The 16,427-nt window shown below is 41.0% G+C and overlaps 1 protein-coding gene across 1 annotated transcript in view; it reads left to right on the forward strand.

The window, feature by feature from the left end:
- LOC143281041 (cleavage and polyadenylation specificity factor subunit 2-like) overlaps positions 1-16,427 on the forward strand; it is a 218,510-nt gene that overhangs the window by 4,223 nt on the left and 197,860 nt on the right. Inside the window, exons 6-9 of the mRNA XM_076585944.1 lie at positions 520-635; positions 1,112-1,200; positions 2,612-2,710; positions 5,173-5,295. Of these exons, the coding sequence (XP_076442059.1) occupies positions 520-635; positions 1,112-1,200; positions 2,612-2,710; positions 5,173-5,295 (427 nt within the window). The remainder of the gene's footprint in view (positions 1-519; positions 636-1,111; positions 1,201-2,611; positions 2,711-5,172; positions 5,296-16,427) is intronic.

Genomic DNA, 16,427 nt, shown 5'->3' on the forward strand with positions numbered 1-16,427 from the left:
TTCAGGCACTTGAAGGTCTGTGCATCCACTGACCTGGGATATTTGAAAAATCTTTTCCCTTAACCAACAAGGCACAGTAACAAGATTCAGACCCAGGACCTTGAGAATAAAAGTCCAACATTTGTGTGCATACATTTATGTATTGGCTTGCTAATATATACACATATGTGTAAGCGTGCAGTGTGACTGAACTTCCTTCTTTATCAGTTTCTTTTTTTCTCTCTGGAATTATACCACACACTTTGTCTGTGGCCTGAGGTTTCATCTTTCCACATTTTACAATGTACTGTTTGCAGTGACAGATATTCACTTAGTTGACAACACTGTGAATCCCATAAAATATTCTTGTCATTATTGAAATTCCATGTCCAGCCAACACACACATCTTCAACAACCAGTCAACTGATTTTATCCTTTTTGATGTTAATGATTAATAGTGTTTTGCATGTTCTGCCAGGGCCCAGGAAATGACACGATACTTTGATAATCAATCTGTTGCTGTTGTTTGTTGTGAAACAGACATTTGAACGGGTGTGTTCTGGAAACGATCAGCCGACCATCAGTACTGATTACAGATGCTTTCAATGCCATGTATAATCAGTCACGACGACGGCTACGTGATGAACAGCTCATGAGTAAGTTTCAAAAACAAAACAGTGACAGTGTTTGTGTATAAGTTTGGTGTTCTTTGATACTGTTTATTCAGTTTGTTTGTTTGCTAGTGGATAATGTTAGAATGAGTTGTGCTGCAGAGTTGTGTAGAAGATGCATTTTCCAAAGTTGTGTATTCGATGCATTTTTTTGCATGAGCACCAGTAAAACATCATTTTACCATTTACTCAATGTAAAGATGATACAAACATCTTTTGTTATATTTTGTGTGAAAAGTGGCCAGTTTATTGATTGGTTGCAGGAAGTGAATGGCTGAACTTTATGGAAGGCAATAGTGATGTTAAAACAATAGAGGTGACAATAGAGATAACTACTCTACCAACTCACTAATCCACTTGCATGACCACATACTGCACACACACACACACATGCACGCACGCATGCACGCACACACACACACACACATATATATATATATGATGACATTGTGTGTGGGCAGCCACCATCCTGCAGACAATGCGAAACGATGGCAATGTGCTGGTGGCTGTGGACACTGCGGGTCGCATGTTGGAGCTGGCACAGCTGCTGGTATGTACCACTGTCTACAGTCTGCTGTTCCCTGAAACTGTTGTGTTTGTTTTCTGTATTGTATAATGTGTTATGTCGTAATGTGTTTGTTTCTGTATTGTGTAGTGTGGTATGTTGTAATTTGGTGTGTTTTATTGTATTTATTGTAGATTGTGTAGCATTGTGGTAACCTTTGCTGGGCCTGTTTTGGGGTTGGGTTGCGCTGGGTTGGGTTGGGTTTGGATGGGTTGTGCTGAGTTGAAATTGGTTGTGCTGGGTTTGGCTGCATTTCAGTCATTTTCATTGGGCTGTATCTCGTTTGGATGGGTTGTGCTGAGCTGAAATTGGTTGTGCTGGGTTTGGCTGCATTTCAGTCATTTTCATTGGGCTGTATCTCATTGCGTTGGGTTGGGTTGTGCTGGGCTGGTTACCAATGAGTTGGGATGTTCTGGGTTGGTTGATGTTGAGTTGGGTTGTGCTAGGTTGGTTTATATTAAGTTTGGTTGTGCTGGGTTGGTTTACATTGGGTTTGGTTGTGTTGGGTTGGTTTACATGAGGTTCAGTTGTACTGTGTTGGTTTACATTAGTTTGGGATGTGCTGTGTTGGTTTACATTCGGTTTGATTTTGCTAGGTTGGTTTACATTCGGTTGGATTGTGCTGGGTTGGTTTACATAGGGTTGGGTTGTGCTGGATTTGGTTTCCTTGGTTGCTTTGTGCTGGATTGCATTGGGTTGTGCTGGTTTGGATTCCATTCAGTTGGATTTGTGCTGGGTTAGATTGCATTGCCAATGGTTGTGTAAACTTGGATTGAGTCGGGTTGGGTTGGGCTGCGTTGGATTGTGGTGTGTTGGATTACATTGAGTTGGGTTGGGCTTGGCTGGGTTGAATTGCACTGGAATGTGCCAGGCTGGATTTGGTTGTATTGTTCTACAGCACACTCTGTTGTGTTGCCTACTTACTGTTACAGTTCTGTGGTACAAAGGATCAGTTTCAGTATCAGTCGCTCAAGGAGGCGTCACTGCATTCGGACAAATCCATATATGCTTCACCACCTCTGCCAAGCAGATGCTTGACCAGCAGCGTAACTCAACGCACTGGGTGATACAAAGGAAAGCATTTGCATTTCATTTTTGGCGCTCTGCATTGTACATTTTTGTGTGACACTGCGATGCATCACATCTTTCTACACTCATCTTTCATGCAGACAAACATATACATTTATGCAGTGCATTGCATTGTATTTAATGTATTTTAGGGTGCATCCCTCCACCCTTCCACACACACACACACACACACACACACACACACGTGCGCACACCTTGCAGACAAAGTCACAAAGGTTGCTGACAGGTGCAGTTTGTGAAAGCATGACCCAGTGTATATGTGGCTGGATGGCATGTGAGCGTTGTGACTGGTGTCTTTGCTGTGCAGGACCAGATGTGGCGGAACACAGAGTCTGGCCTCACCACCTACTCCTTGGCCCTCCTCAACAATGTCAGCTATAACGTTGTGGAGTTCGCCAAGTCACAGGTATTTTCGTTTCTTCTTTTTAGTTGTTCTCCCCCCCCCCCCTTTTTTTTGCTATTGTAAATATGAAGATATGAACAAGCATTTTCAGGCAAAGGCAGTCATCTGCAGAGTAGTGCAGGGTAGACTACGGGTGGGTGGGGGTAAGATAGAAGGATATGGTTTATTTGATCTTTGTAGCGTGCAACTTTTCAACCAAAAGTTATGGCCAACTCTCTCATGCTCTCCTCACCTTCATCCAAATGAAAACCCTAAATAAACAAATACAAAAAACATTTATTTCAGATATTTTTAACTCAAGTCACAGACAGGATACAATAGGGCAGAGATGCTTAATAACGATTAGACACCACAAAGAAGTCTGTTCGCTTTCCTCTTCAACGGGAGGAACACCCAGAATTATTTCCCCTTCCGTCACCCTCTTCTTTGACAGTTCGGTTTTCTTTCCCAGTAATACTCAAATTAGGAGGGGGGCTGGGGAGGGGTCGGGGGGGGGGGAGTGAAGAAATTGGCACCACACAGTTTGTTGTCCTGGAAGGTGTAGCATTTGGGGAATCACGTCCACCAGCGACGCTCGAGCTCCCCACGACGGAAGAAGGTCACACAAACAACGGGATGAAGTCGGGTCTCCACAGAGGGAGAGTGGAGTCCCCAAGACAAAAACCTCGAATCTGCAGCTTAATTCTAGCAAATTATCCACAAAAAATCTTGGTATGATTCCGCCACCGCCCACCATCTCTGGTCGGAAGGGGAATCACAACAGCACTACATTACATTATTATGGACAATGACTCATTCACTCCCCTTAAATCCCATCACGGTTTACAGGTAAAGCAATCAGAACAAATATAATTGAACGGTTTTCCAGTCTCTTTCTACAAAATATTAATTCAGCCAAAAGCTGAAATATTCAGGTTTAGCTCCAATTTAACAATTATTTCCCGAAATAATTTACAGATCCACTGAAAATAATCTCCCAAACAAATGTAGGCAAGACCTGTACTTCACTGTTTCCACATTCAGAACTGGGAGAAATAGATTCAGTAATTCTAGCACATCAAACTGAGAATATGTGAGGTAATATGAAATTGTAAATTTCGAGTGAAAGTAATACCAAATTAGAGAACAAGAATCACACACTCAAGCAAAAAAACCACATGTCAGTTTCAAGTAAACTGGTAACGTTCCAGACCAGGAAATATCTAAGATGAAAATAAGAGATTAAACACATGTAACTTCAGAAAGTAAAAATTCAGGTAACCAAAACGTGAAGAGCAAAACCGACTAGTAATACAGGTACGTATATTTTCAGACGGTTGTCCAACAAATATTACAAATTGCAAGATAATTTTACCAATGCAACGACTCTAAAATAAATAAATAAATACATGAACGGTTTCTGAACTCCGTCCAAAATACCGGCTGAGCGTCCCTCTCTATAGGACCCTACACTGTTGTAGACCTGGCCAAGTGTCTTGCTCCACTGACTAATGGTGCTGGTTTTCCAAACGAAGAAAACTTCCAATAGCTCACAAATCAGAAAGCTGCACGTCATGCTTTCCAGTGCAACACATGCATTCCATAGACTTCCTGAGCTACAAGGAGCACGCAGGAGAGCTACAAGGAGAGTGGGTCTACCATAACTGGCAGCACTCACACACGCACACACACACACAACCCTCCTTGTCCGTGACAGTCTTATGCTTTGAGGTTAGATTTATTGTGAAAAGGGAAAGAGATGGGAGTTTTTAGCACGTGAGTATTTATACATTGCTGTAGGTTTGTGACATGCAGAATTCTGAAAAGTATGGAATGATTTTGGAGACAAGAGTATCCCTGAAATGCACTTTAAAAAAAATCATGATTTAATATGTGGCTTCAGTCATACTAGCTTGTCTTTGCAGATGTACTAAAATCTGTGAACAGGAAGTCTGTAGAAACGTGTTCTGTATTTAGCTTTTTCACACTCACGGGCTGTTTGGGTCATGAAAAAAACATACTTTTTTGTCCTTTGAGGTTTGCTTTACAAGCGGGTGTTGTGGTAGGATCAGTTGATCACTGGACTTCTGATCTAGTGTACACCAGTGATTAGAGCTCAAGGCCCCAGTTTGGGTTTTGTGTCCTTGGGAAAAGCATTTTACTCTGATTTTCTTCTCTCCACCCACATGTGAATGGGTACCTGATTTCAGGTGGGGAAGTTTAAAATGGCAGTAGAGGATTGGCCCATATCTTCCTGCAACAAACCCCAGACACAGTGAATATGAATTCACTGTCACTAAACTTGTAAAAGGATACAAGATCTTTAACCTTTAACTCTTAGTAACTTACAGAGCATCTCACCTGTGAACAACTAAGATGATGAGTGAAAGCTGTGTCATTGCTTTCGTAAAATTTATTATTCATCTATGTGTTTTCACGATTCCTATACTGTGATTAAGTATCACCATGGGTGTATTGCGTTGCAGGTGGAATGGATGAGTGACAAGATCATGCGCGCCTTTGAGGACAACCGCAACAACCCCTTCCAGTTCAAGCACGTCAAGCTGTGTCACAATCTGGCTGAGCTGGCCCGAGTTCCTGAACCTAAGGTCAGCCTTGGTGTTTGTGCTTTGTTGGTGCGTGTGTGTGTGTGTGTCTGTGTGTGTGCTTGCGTGTGTTTGCTTGTGAGTGTGTCTGTGTGTGTGAGTATTTGTTTATGTATCTCTGTGTGTGTGTGTGTGTGTCTTTCTTTACTTTAACGTCTTTTCACTTTAAGTGTGATGTGTCATGTGTGTGTTTGTGTATATGAGCTCCTGTCATCAGTACTATCTTGACATCTGCTGCATATTGAAGACTCTAACAGTCTGCAACATTCTGAAACTGATTGCTGAATAAGTATTTCAAAAGTATTCTCTATTCTTTGTGCACCCTTTTACGCTGCTCTGTCGGCCGTTTCATTTCCTTTAATACCAACATGAGAGGGTACCCAGCAAAATTCTGTGAATGGCGTTTGGCTGATAAAATGTGCAATAAATGATTTATTTCAAAAATATGATCTGGTCGAGCTTTTATATTAAATGATTCTAATGCATGCAACACTGGTTTTGAATCAACCAATAAAACTACTCTAGATACAAGTGTGTGTGTGTGTGTGTGTGTGTGTTTTGTCCTTGTTTCATATTTGCCTCAGTGTATATTTTTGTCTCTGTGTTTGCACTTGTAGAACCTCTTTGTTCATCATGGTAATAATGAATACTTGTTGAGCGCTTTCCTCCCTTAAAGAGACCTCAAAGTCCTTTACAATAACAGTAAGCACATACATGCACACGCAATAACTTACAAGAGAAAGAAAAAGGAAAAAAACAAACAAAATACACAATTACACACACAAAAGCATAGAACAGGTTCAGAGACTATGTGTACATCATGCCTACACCATGTTTAGCTTGCCTTGTCTGCTCATGTGTTTGGGTCTGTATCAGTGGATGTTTGCATATAATACATGTATAATTTCCTCGTGTGAAGCGTGTGCTTTTTTATGTTCTTCCTCCATCACTTACTTCCACACTTTCTTTGACAGTAACAATGAAAACTGCAACAAAAGTCATGCAGTCATTGTTTCTGGTTGGGTGCTTTTACTGGAATATCTTTTTTTTGTCTGTGTCTTGACCTGGTGGTGTTAGCTTGGAAAGAATGCTGGTGGTTCTTGGTCAGTTGTGTGTGATATTATTTTTCATATTTGAGTTTATTTGATATGGAAATATTTGTTCATACTGACCCAGAGAAACATCTTTTCTGTGGTAGAAGGCACGCAGCCTTTTTCCCATAGATAAAATCCACATAGTCTACTTCCTGTTTAGTTTGGAGATATTAAATTTGAGCACAGAGAGAGAGGTTAGAAGAATGGGAGGGAGATAGTTCATATATGAGAAGGAGAGTTAGAACTAGTAGTTTTTTTGTTGTTTATGAGAAGAAGGAGAGTTAGAACTAGTAGGAAGAGAGAGAAAAAAGATGGGGGAGTAGACTCTGCGAGAGAGAAAGATTGCAATCTAGAAAATGATATGCCTTGATTGGCTTCAATTCTGACTCGAAACTGTTGCCCATCTTTGTGAAGGTTTAGAATGAAAATGCCATCCAAAGCTGACAAATAGACCTAGTATCTGATCATGGAAGTCTAATGACTAACCAAACCTGTCACAGCACCTGACAAGAAGGTTGTTTGGTTTTTATGATATTAATCAATTATCAACACTTTTCTAAAGAAGTTGTGGATTGCAGTGTTATTTGTTGTTGTTTTTTTTATAGTATTAATCAACACGTTTCTAAAGATTTGTGGAATGCAGTGTTATTGTATATTACATATTTAAACAGTACCTTACGGAAAATTGAAAAGTAAAACCATATTTTAGAGTTTATGACCAGTTACCGTAAAGTTCGGTCTATTGAGTGCACTGGTATATAAGCAGCACTGACTAAATTTTAAAGAAAATTGAACTTCATACACACAAAAGCCACACTGGTTTATAAGCCACACTTATTACCAGTACTGGAACACATACCGATACTACAGAAAAGCTGTCAATACTGTAGGTTATGAAATAAACACAAGCGGAAACAACACAAAGTAAATCAAGCGAAAATACTACTAGTGCCACAAAGTAGTTGTGGAATGTTCTATCAACATTTCATACATTGTTTGTACACAGTGGCATGGTAAGCTAAACTAAAGTTCTATTAAGAAGCGCTGTCGACTTTTTGAATTTGTTCTGTGCACATGACACACAATGAATCTGCCCATGGAGCAGAATGTCAGTGAGTTACAATTAACAGTTACATATCTTACACCAGCTTGTGGTGCATTTTGCACAGTTGTGTGATGTCAAACGCCTTCTTGTTGTTCTGCAGTTCAATGGAAACCTTAGGCTGACTGTTATCGTCCAAAGGAGACGACAGATATGTGTGTGGTGGTTGGGGGAGGGAGATAGTGGCAAAGGCAATAAGATGAAGGTGTGAGAGTGAAGAGATTTATCATTTTGTAAGAGTTACTTTCAGGCATGTCTTTTTTTCTTCTTTTTTTTTTAAGGAATAATGCAACTGGATACCCAATCCCCTTCCCCATGTCAAACTTTCAAGGGATGGGAGGGGTGGAGGGTTGTCAGGGAAGTGCAGATATGTTTGTCTATAGGTTTGTATTAGTCTGAGTTTTTGTGTTTGTGTTGACGCGTATGTGTGCGTTTTGATGTGTGTGTGTGTGTGTGTGTGTGTGTGTGTAATAGAGAGGAGAGTAGGACTTTTGCAGAGAAGAGAGGAGAACCTTATTGATTGAAGAACAGAGGGTAGGAGGGGTGCAGTACAGGAGGGCAATGGATAGCCTGTCTCTCATCTCGTCTTTCTGTACCATTGTTACACGACAAAGTTTGGGTGATGGAGGTGACTGGATACTTTTCAACAGCCCTCTTATGCCCTCAGCCCTCTCACTGAGGACAGGCTGAAAATGGCTTCACTGCCAATCACACAAAACTTTTCTTTTCCTTTTTTGGTGTTTTTGGGGGCTTGCTGCATGGCCTGACTATTTTGGCACCTCTGGGAGTGTGGGCTTTTAGGTGTATTACTACCATTCTGTACCCTGTCAGTTTGGGCAAAGAGTTTTCACCAAATGAGTGGCACTACACATTGTAATCTTTGTCTTGAACATCAAATAAATGTCTGCTTTATCTGACCCCATCCCTTTTACTCTTCCCACCTGACCGCTGTCTCACTTCCCATAACGTGAAAATGTGAAGTGGTGCAGCCGTTTTTTTTCCATATTTGGTGTTATATAGGATGGTTATGATTTGTAATTTCTGTGTGTGTGTGTGTGTGTGTGTGTGTGTGTGTGTGTGTGTTTGCATGCACACACTTGTTTTTGTGTGTGCATGTGTGTGTGTATGTATGTATGTGTGCTTGTGCATGCATGCTTGTACAAACACACATCTGATGTATGCAGTTGGATGTGCATACATGTTATCAAAGCTGTTGGAGTGAGGTGCCCACTGTGCGTCAGGTGTGACATGAGCCACCAAGCCACCAGGGCCTCAGGCACATTAGCAGTGGTGTGTGGGGAGAGAGCTGATAGGATTAGCTGTGGGAGAGATGGTAATGGACGCCAGTAATGACAGTGCAGATATTGCACATTGTTTTCCTGCCTCCATTCCTCCTTTTCTTCTTCTCGGGCACATTTCCTTTACCCCCCTCTCTCAGTGGAGGGAAGTCTGGGGTGTCAAGAAAACTGGGTATCAGAGGTGTGACAGTGCTTTTTTGGCTTTGATTGGATCTCCGTTTTGGACAATGTTCAGATTTTTTTGTGTGTGGGCAGATATGATTTTCCTTTTAACTCTTTTTCTGTGGTTGTTGCATTTATTTTTGTTTTTTGTAAGGGTCATAATGATGTGTGGGGTTTTGATGATAGTGCATGCTTGATAGATTGTCTTTTTAGAATGCAAACCCAAAAACATTATTGTCTGTAAAAACAGAAAAAAGTTTTCAAATGGGCAGAATAACACAGACAAACCATTAATCATTGATTCAGAGCTGGGGTGTAGGGCACAGAAAAATGAGTTTTTCGCTCAAGTATTCAAAAATTTGAAATGAGTTAGAGGAATATTACATCTGTTGTTTTTTGTTGTTGTTTTTCAAGGAAGAACCGTTTGTGCAGCTGTTTTCTCAAGCATCCCAGGATATCGAGTTGAGGAAAGAAGGCATGGATTGATTTTGTGAACAAAAAAGATGCACTGCATGTAACAGAAAGAGTGGTGATCAAATTTTTAGATCAGTGTGTTTAAGATGGAGGATAAGAAGTCAGGACGATGCAATTATGATTAAAGAAAAACAGAATGCATTTGAGAAAGATCTCAATATTCATTTGAATATGTCCATGGAGATCTATGGAGTGCATTAACTTGTCAAACTAAATGCTTTCATACTGGCGTCGTGCGATATTGGCACAGACAGTGAGCGATTCAGCAAGTCATGATCCTCATGACCATGTTGATGGCCAAGTGAATTTCAAGGGACACACACACACAGGGTTATCCATTTATTGCAGAGACATTTATTGGCCTGATGAGCTGCTGCATTGTTTTGCAGATGAGAGAGCCTGTGTGCTGGTTGTCACAGTGTAGTTAGACCAGTCCTGGAGCTTGGTAACAGGATTTGGTGGTTCCTTGGAAGTAGGGCTGGTGCAGGGTGAGTGATGGGGAGTGTGGTCTGTTACACCAACCCCTTCCTTCGGACGTCTGGGCGGAGTTGCACAAGCAGTCTCAGTGGCAGAAAGTTGCTTGACATGAAGTCTTTTCATGAGTGAATTAGTGGCAGAATTCAGTCCCTATCAGTAGGAATCACATCAAACTAGTCAGAATCTCCTTCCCTGTCAAATGCGTCGGAGAGTATTTGCTTGTACTCCTGGCCAACACTAAGTCAATATCCATGCAGATTTGTTTGTTCATCGATCTGTTCCTTCATTTTCATCAAAAATGCCACTGTCATATCCATTTGAACACACAAATAAGCAGGAAGGGTGCAGGTGGAACACGGTTAGAAACTGTCACAGTATGAGAGGGGAGACATTGTAGAGACAGTGTCCTCAGAAAAAGGTGTACATGCTTGTCCAGAAGTCTGTGACAGTCAACTTCATCCTTCCCTCCAGGCCCTCATCCCTCCAACATTCCCCCCCCCCACCCCCACCACCTCCCCCCAACCACCTCTATCTTCCCTGCCCTCCCACAATCAGGGTCTGTCACCCAGGAGCACTTGTCCAGAGCTTTTTACCAGCAGCTGATGATGGGAGTGCAGGAAGCCTATCAGGTTCACAGTACAGCAGTGCTCAGGGGTGGAGAAGGCTTGGATGGAATCAGGTGGGGGGGTGGGGGTGGGGTTGGCTGTGAGGAACAAGGGACAGGTTTTAGCTCTTTGCTCAGGGTAGGCTTGGGCTGTCCCTATTCTCTCCCCTAATGGTACCTTTCAGGGACTGCCACACTTTGCCTTTTCAATTAAGGGGCATTATTCGGTCGCTCTCCCCAGTTACTGTGTCCTCACACCCCACCCCACTCCTCTCTCCCAACCCCCACCCTTCTCTTCCTTCCTGTGTCTGCCAATCACTCCATCACGGTCTTGTCATTTTTACCCCACACCCCCTCCATGCCTCCCCCTTTCCTGATAGCTGAAGTGAAGGGAGGGGGGGAAGGGTTCAGATAGTTATTAGTTGCCTGTGTAGTTTTTGTCTGTCTCCGCTGACTGTGACTGTTGGGGAAGGAAACATCTGAGTTGGTTGGAAAGTGATCGTTTACCAAAAAATGTTGTTTTGTATCATTTTTTTTGTATTCTGCTTTCTTGATATTAGTTATTACTGATAGCCATGTTTACCTCATGGGATCACATATGATATAGATACAGAACAGAAAACATTCCAACAAAAGAAAAGAAGAAATAGAATAAAATGAAAACTTTATCAACAACAGTTGCGTGGAATTTGAACAGAAAATAAATTGGCAGAAGAATAGTCATATTTGTGCAACTAAATCTGGGGCACTGACCTCTCCATCGATACGTCATAGAGAGGGAAACAAACAAACTTGAACACAGTAATAACAGAGTGCACATTACATGGAAACAGAATGGTGATGATGATGATGATGAATTTGTTTAATGTCCCATCACACACGTACTGGTGATTGTCAACATTTTGTTAGAGAATCTGTTTTTCATATTTGAGTTTAATGCATAGGAGAGGAGGGGGATGGGGATGAATGGTGAGTTTGGGGAAATTGGGCAGATGGAGGGTGGAATTTGAAATTAATATTTAAGTACAATTACAGAAAATTACTTTATGGACTTTGTAAAAGTCGCTAAACTAATAAGCGAAACAACTGGTAACGAATGCAAAAAGTCAGAAACAGAATGAAGACAGTTAAAAACTGCCACAGGCAACTTACACATTACAGGCACAAGAACAATAGGAGCAAAATGCTTTTCTCAGTCATTTGACAGTATTTACTGCTATTTTCTCCACTCTGTATGCATAAGATCTCTTAGCTAAGAAAGGCTCTTGGCTACAAGGAGCTTGGCTACAAGGAGCATGGAGGTAAGGGGGCGGGGGTGGGGGTGGGGGGGCGAACTTGAGGATGAAAAGAAAAGGGCAGTGTTTGGGCCATCATTTATGCATGACTACTTTTATGTGTTTGCTGAAATTACTGTGTGTGCTGAGTCTTATTGTGTCATCACATTGATAAATGGAGGGGGAAAGAAAAGATTAAAGAACGGTGTTTAGGGCCAGAGAAATGTCTGTAAATGTCTGCTCTGTGACACTGCACTTTTTTCTGCCTTGTGTCCCAAAGGGGAGGCCATAGAATGCTCTTCCCACTGTCTCCTGCCTCTAGCTCCTGTCAGAAACTATTAGTAGGGATTGTCATTTACTTTCCCTTTTGTATTGGCTCTGGTGTTCCTTCTCAGGTTCTGCTAGACTGTCACGTGCTCTGTGTGCGTGTCTGTGTCAGTGTCTGTATTAATCTATAACTACCATGTTTAGTACACTTTTATCAGCATAGTCTTACACTAGTTACAGATCACTTGTGAAATGCTTCTGTGTTTGATGATGATTTGTGATCAGTAATCAAGCCTTTATTGGCACAACCGCTGGTTTCTTCAACACTTTTTAGTTCAAGGGTGAACTTGCCTTGTGTGGGTCTGTCAGTCACCAGTGTGAGCCTGAAGGATATGGAAAACTTAACCTTTTCTTTATATGGCATAAATTTTCTGTGTGTGTGTTTTTTTGTGTTTTTTTTTTTTTTGGTTTTTTTTTGGTTTGTTTGTTTATTGTTGTTTTTTTGTTTTCTGTTGTTGTTTTTTTGTTTTGTTTGTTAAGGAAGGAAGTTTTCTGATTTATTACTGTATTTGTTTACCAGCATGCAATGAAAACTTATACAGCAGTGTGTGTCTTTGAATTAAATGTCAAGAGTCACAGAACTTGTTTATTTTTCTGAATATTTACTGTTCTGTATATATATATTTTTTTTTTACTTATTCTCTCCTTTAAAGAAATATATTGAGATTTATTTCTCTGACCACTTATTTTTGTGTGTTTCTTGCTATAAAGAAGTATGTTTCTGGTTTTAAGGAATTCAGAAAGATGATTTATGGGTTGTTGTTTTTTGTTTGTTTGCTTTTGTTTTGTTTCATTCATTCCTTCTCTCATTCACCTGTTATTTGTACAGTTTTATTCACCGGTATTTGATCACTAATTTTGAAGTTGTTTTATTGGCTGTGTATGTATTTCTAGTTTTGCTGTATTAAATAAAAAGTTTTAGAAAATCTTCTCAGCAAGTTTTACTGCATCTTTTTTTGCAAAATGCCGAATGGAATAGTTAATTTCCAGTCCCTCCCAAATTTACGAACTTTTGTTGTGCTGGATGGTAATGGTGCTGTTTGATGTTGTCGTATAGACAGTTGGACCTGATGAAAAACCTAGTCGCTTTGAACAGTATACTGCAATGGATAAATAAAATCAAAAGTTGTTGGGTTTTTTTTCCCCCAATTATTTTTTTGGCATTTTGGCTTCTGTCCTGTCTCTGATGATCTTTACAACCAAGTAACACCCCGTTGTTTGCTTAATGTTATTTTATTGTGGTGTCTTTTAGATAGATAGATTTATAGATTGATAGATAACTATATTGAACAAGTCAGATGTTTGCCTCCCTTTTTTCTCTCTTTCTCTGCCTGTCTGTCTGTCTCTCACTCAAAAATGTAATCAAGCAAAGTGATAATTAGTCTCTATGGTTCATTGGTTGTATAAAAAAATCCATGAAAGCATGTGTCAGTGAGTGTGCTTGTGAATGGGTGTGTGTTGGAATAATTCTAGATTTGCAGTGATATGGTTGAAACGATATTCCCACTTTTCAAGAGGGCTGTATTGCTTTGGGAACAACAGAATATCAACATGATGAATCACTCTCTCTCACTCTCTCGCTGTCTGTCTGTCCATCTGTCTGTTTCTCTCTTTGTCACACACACCTACACCTCACTCATTCACACCCCTCCCCCCACCGCCCCCCACCAAACCCCCCTACACACACAGACACACACAGAGTCACACACACACATACACTTCAAACATATCCAAATAGGGTTCAGCTTCCCTCTAGGTCCTCTACAAGAGAGAGAGAGAGAGTATGACTACAACCAAAGTTACCAATGGCCATGTAGTCTTTTAAGAACCCCTAAGACGTGTGCGTGTGGACCTGATTGGTTTTGCCAAACTGCTGATAAAGCTCCCATGCAAAGACGGCAGCTTCTGAAAACAGGTGGTGTGTGTGGAGGGAGGGTATGGGGGGGATGGGGACCCAACCACATAATATATTTTATGGATATATGGTTCATTGTTTGTATAAAAATCCATGAAAGCATGTGTCAGTGAGTGTGCTTGTGAATGGGTGTGTGTTAGAGAGAGAGAGAAACACACACACACACACACACACACACACACACACACATTCACACATACACACACGCACGCACAAATCCTACATACCTGATCCATCCAACCCATGTTCTCTGTTTCTCTCTTCCCATCTCACACTTTTAACGTCCATGCAGCTGGTCTGTAACCTGTTCCTCAGTGGGTATGAAGTGGGAAAATGGGGAGGATGGGGAGGGACAAGAGACATAGAGAAGGAGCGCCACACTTCTTAGTAAGTAAATTACAGAGGCATGATGCCATAGATTGATTCGCCATGGCCTAGCGGTGATGCGCCTCAGAAAGTGAAGTGTCCACAGGTTGGAGTCCCTCATAATGCGATGGGATTTCCCTCTCCACCAGATCTTGAGAGGCAGTCAGGGAAGTGTCCACAGGTATGGGTCCCTCATAATGCGATGGGATTTCCCTCTCCACCAGATCTTCAGAGACGGTCAGGGAAGTGTCCACAGGTTGGAGCCCCTCATAATGCGATGGGATTTCCCTCTCCACCAGATCTTGAGAGGCGGTCAGGGAAGTGTCCACAGGTTTGGGTCCCTCATAATGCGATGGGATTTCCCTCTCCACCAGATCTTGAGAGGCGGTCAGGGAAGTGTCCACAGGTTTGGGTCCCTCATAATGCGATGGGATTTCCCTCTCCACCAGATCTTGAGAGGCGGTCAGGGAGCCAGTCATTCATATGAGATGAAAAATTGATGTCCAATATGCAGCATATTGTTGGAGCACTTTTACTAAAAGAACCTACAGGAACAAAAGGGTTGTAAATGGCAAAATTCTGTGGAAAAAATCCACTTTTGATGCAAAATGAATACACTTGCAGACAGGAGAAAAAAAAAGGGTGTCGATGAACTGTGGCATGTGCTCTTGAGAAGAGCAATCTGGATTTCATACAGAGGTATCTGCTGTGATGAGCTGTAATACAATACAGTGCATCACATTAAAATGCAGTACATTACAATACTAGACTATACTATACTATACTATACAATGCATTGCATTGCAGTACAATACAGTATGACACAATCCAATCCAATACAATACAATACAATACAATACAAATGATGGCCAGAATCTTTCGTTTTATGTTTTTTGGTTCATGATTTTGTTGTTTTTGTTTAATTTTTTGTGTTTGCTGCCACTGTCTGAAGTCGGTCTTGTCATGTTTTTGAGATTATATTTTTTTTTTTTTATTGGAGAGATGGGTAATTTATTTGAAAAGGGAAAGAATGAAGAAAGGAAGGGGGGGAATCAACAAAAAATTATCACATGGAAAAATGTTTGATTTGCTTTAAAACTAAAAACGAATTGCGGGTAAAAGTGCTCGATCGTGTTTTCTTCAATGTAAGACCCAAACAATTTTATTTCAGGCTTGTTTTATGTTCAGACTGATGAGTTAATTAATGATAACTTTTTTGCATTCATGAGGACATGTTGGCATAGGAAATGTTGGCGGGACAGCATGCGTTAATCACAGTGTGTTTCGCAAAATACTTTTTCTTTCTTTTCTTTTTTCCTTCTTTTTTCTTGAATGACTTCCTTTCGATATCTGCATAGGAGAAAGGAGGGAGAAAAAGCCCAACAAAGACTGGGCCAGGATTTAAATTGATTTCTGTGTAGCTAGCACTTTGGCCCCCTTTCATCCAGTCTTCTTTTTCTTTCCTTTCATGTTTTGATTGAAAAGCTGAAGGAAAAGTAAAGAGGTAAAGAAGGAAAGAAAGGGGGATATTGAGAGCTTGGATGTTGGCTCAGCGGAAGAGGAAGAGGAGATGGGTTTGCAGATAGGGGGGTAAGGGACCGTTTCGTAAAGGCGAGGGAGCATTGTTTTTTTTTGTTTTTGTTCGTTTCATTCTTTGGAAATAGACCACAATAGATCTGTTTGTTGTTTCTTTTTTTTCCTTTTTTCTTTTTTAATTTCTTTTTTATCAGTGCAGAATGAAACAGAAAAGCGGAAGATGCTGAAAGCTCCAGAACTTTACTTTCTGAACGGTAGAACAAAATGTGGAACGCCATGGAAATTCTTTGTACTGCTAGGGGATGACCTGGGGTTGGAGAGAGGGGCAGAGAAAAAACAGCCAGGTCAGAATTGGTTAGTCCCACTAATCCTCCATGTTTATACAGACAAGTCAGACAGTGTGACTTTTTGTTTGGTTGGTTGGTTGTTGTTTTTTGGAAGAGGGGGGGTGTGTGTGCACAATTTGCAAATCAGCAGCAGAATTACAAGCATTAAGCAGACGTGCA

The sequence above is a fragment of the Babylonia areolata genome, chromosome 4, assembly GCF_041734735.1.
Source record: "Babylonia areolata isolate BAREFJ2019XMU chromosome 4, ASM4173473v1, whole genome shotgun sequence".
Taxonomy (NCBI): domain Eukaryota; kingdom Metazoa; phylum Mollusca; class Gastropoda; order Neogastropoda; family Buccinidae; genus Babylonia; species Babylonia areolata.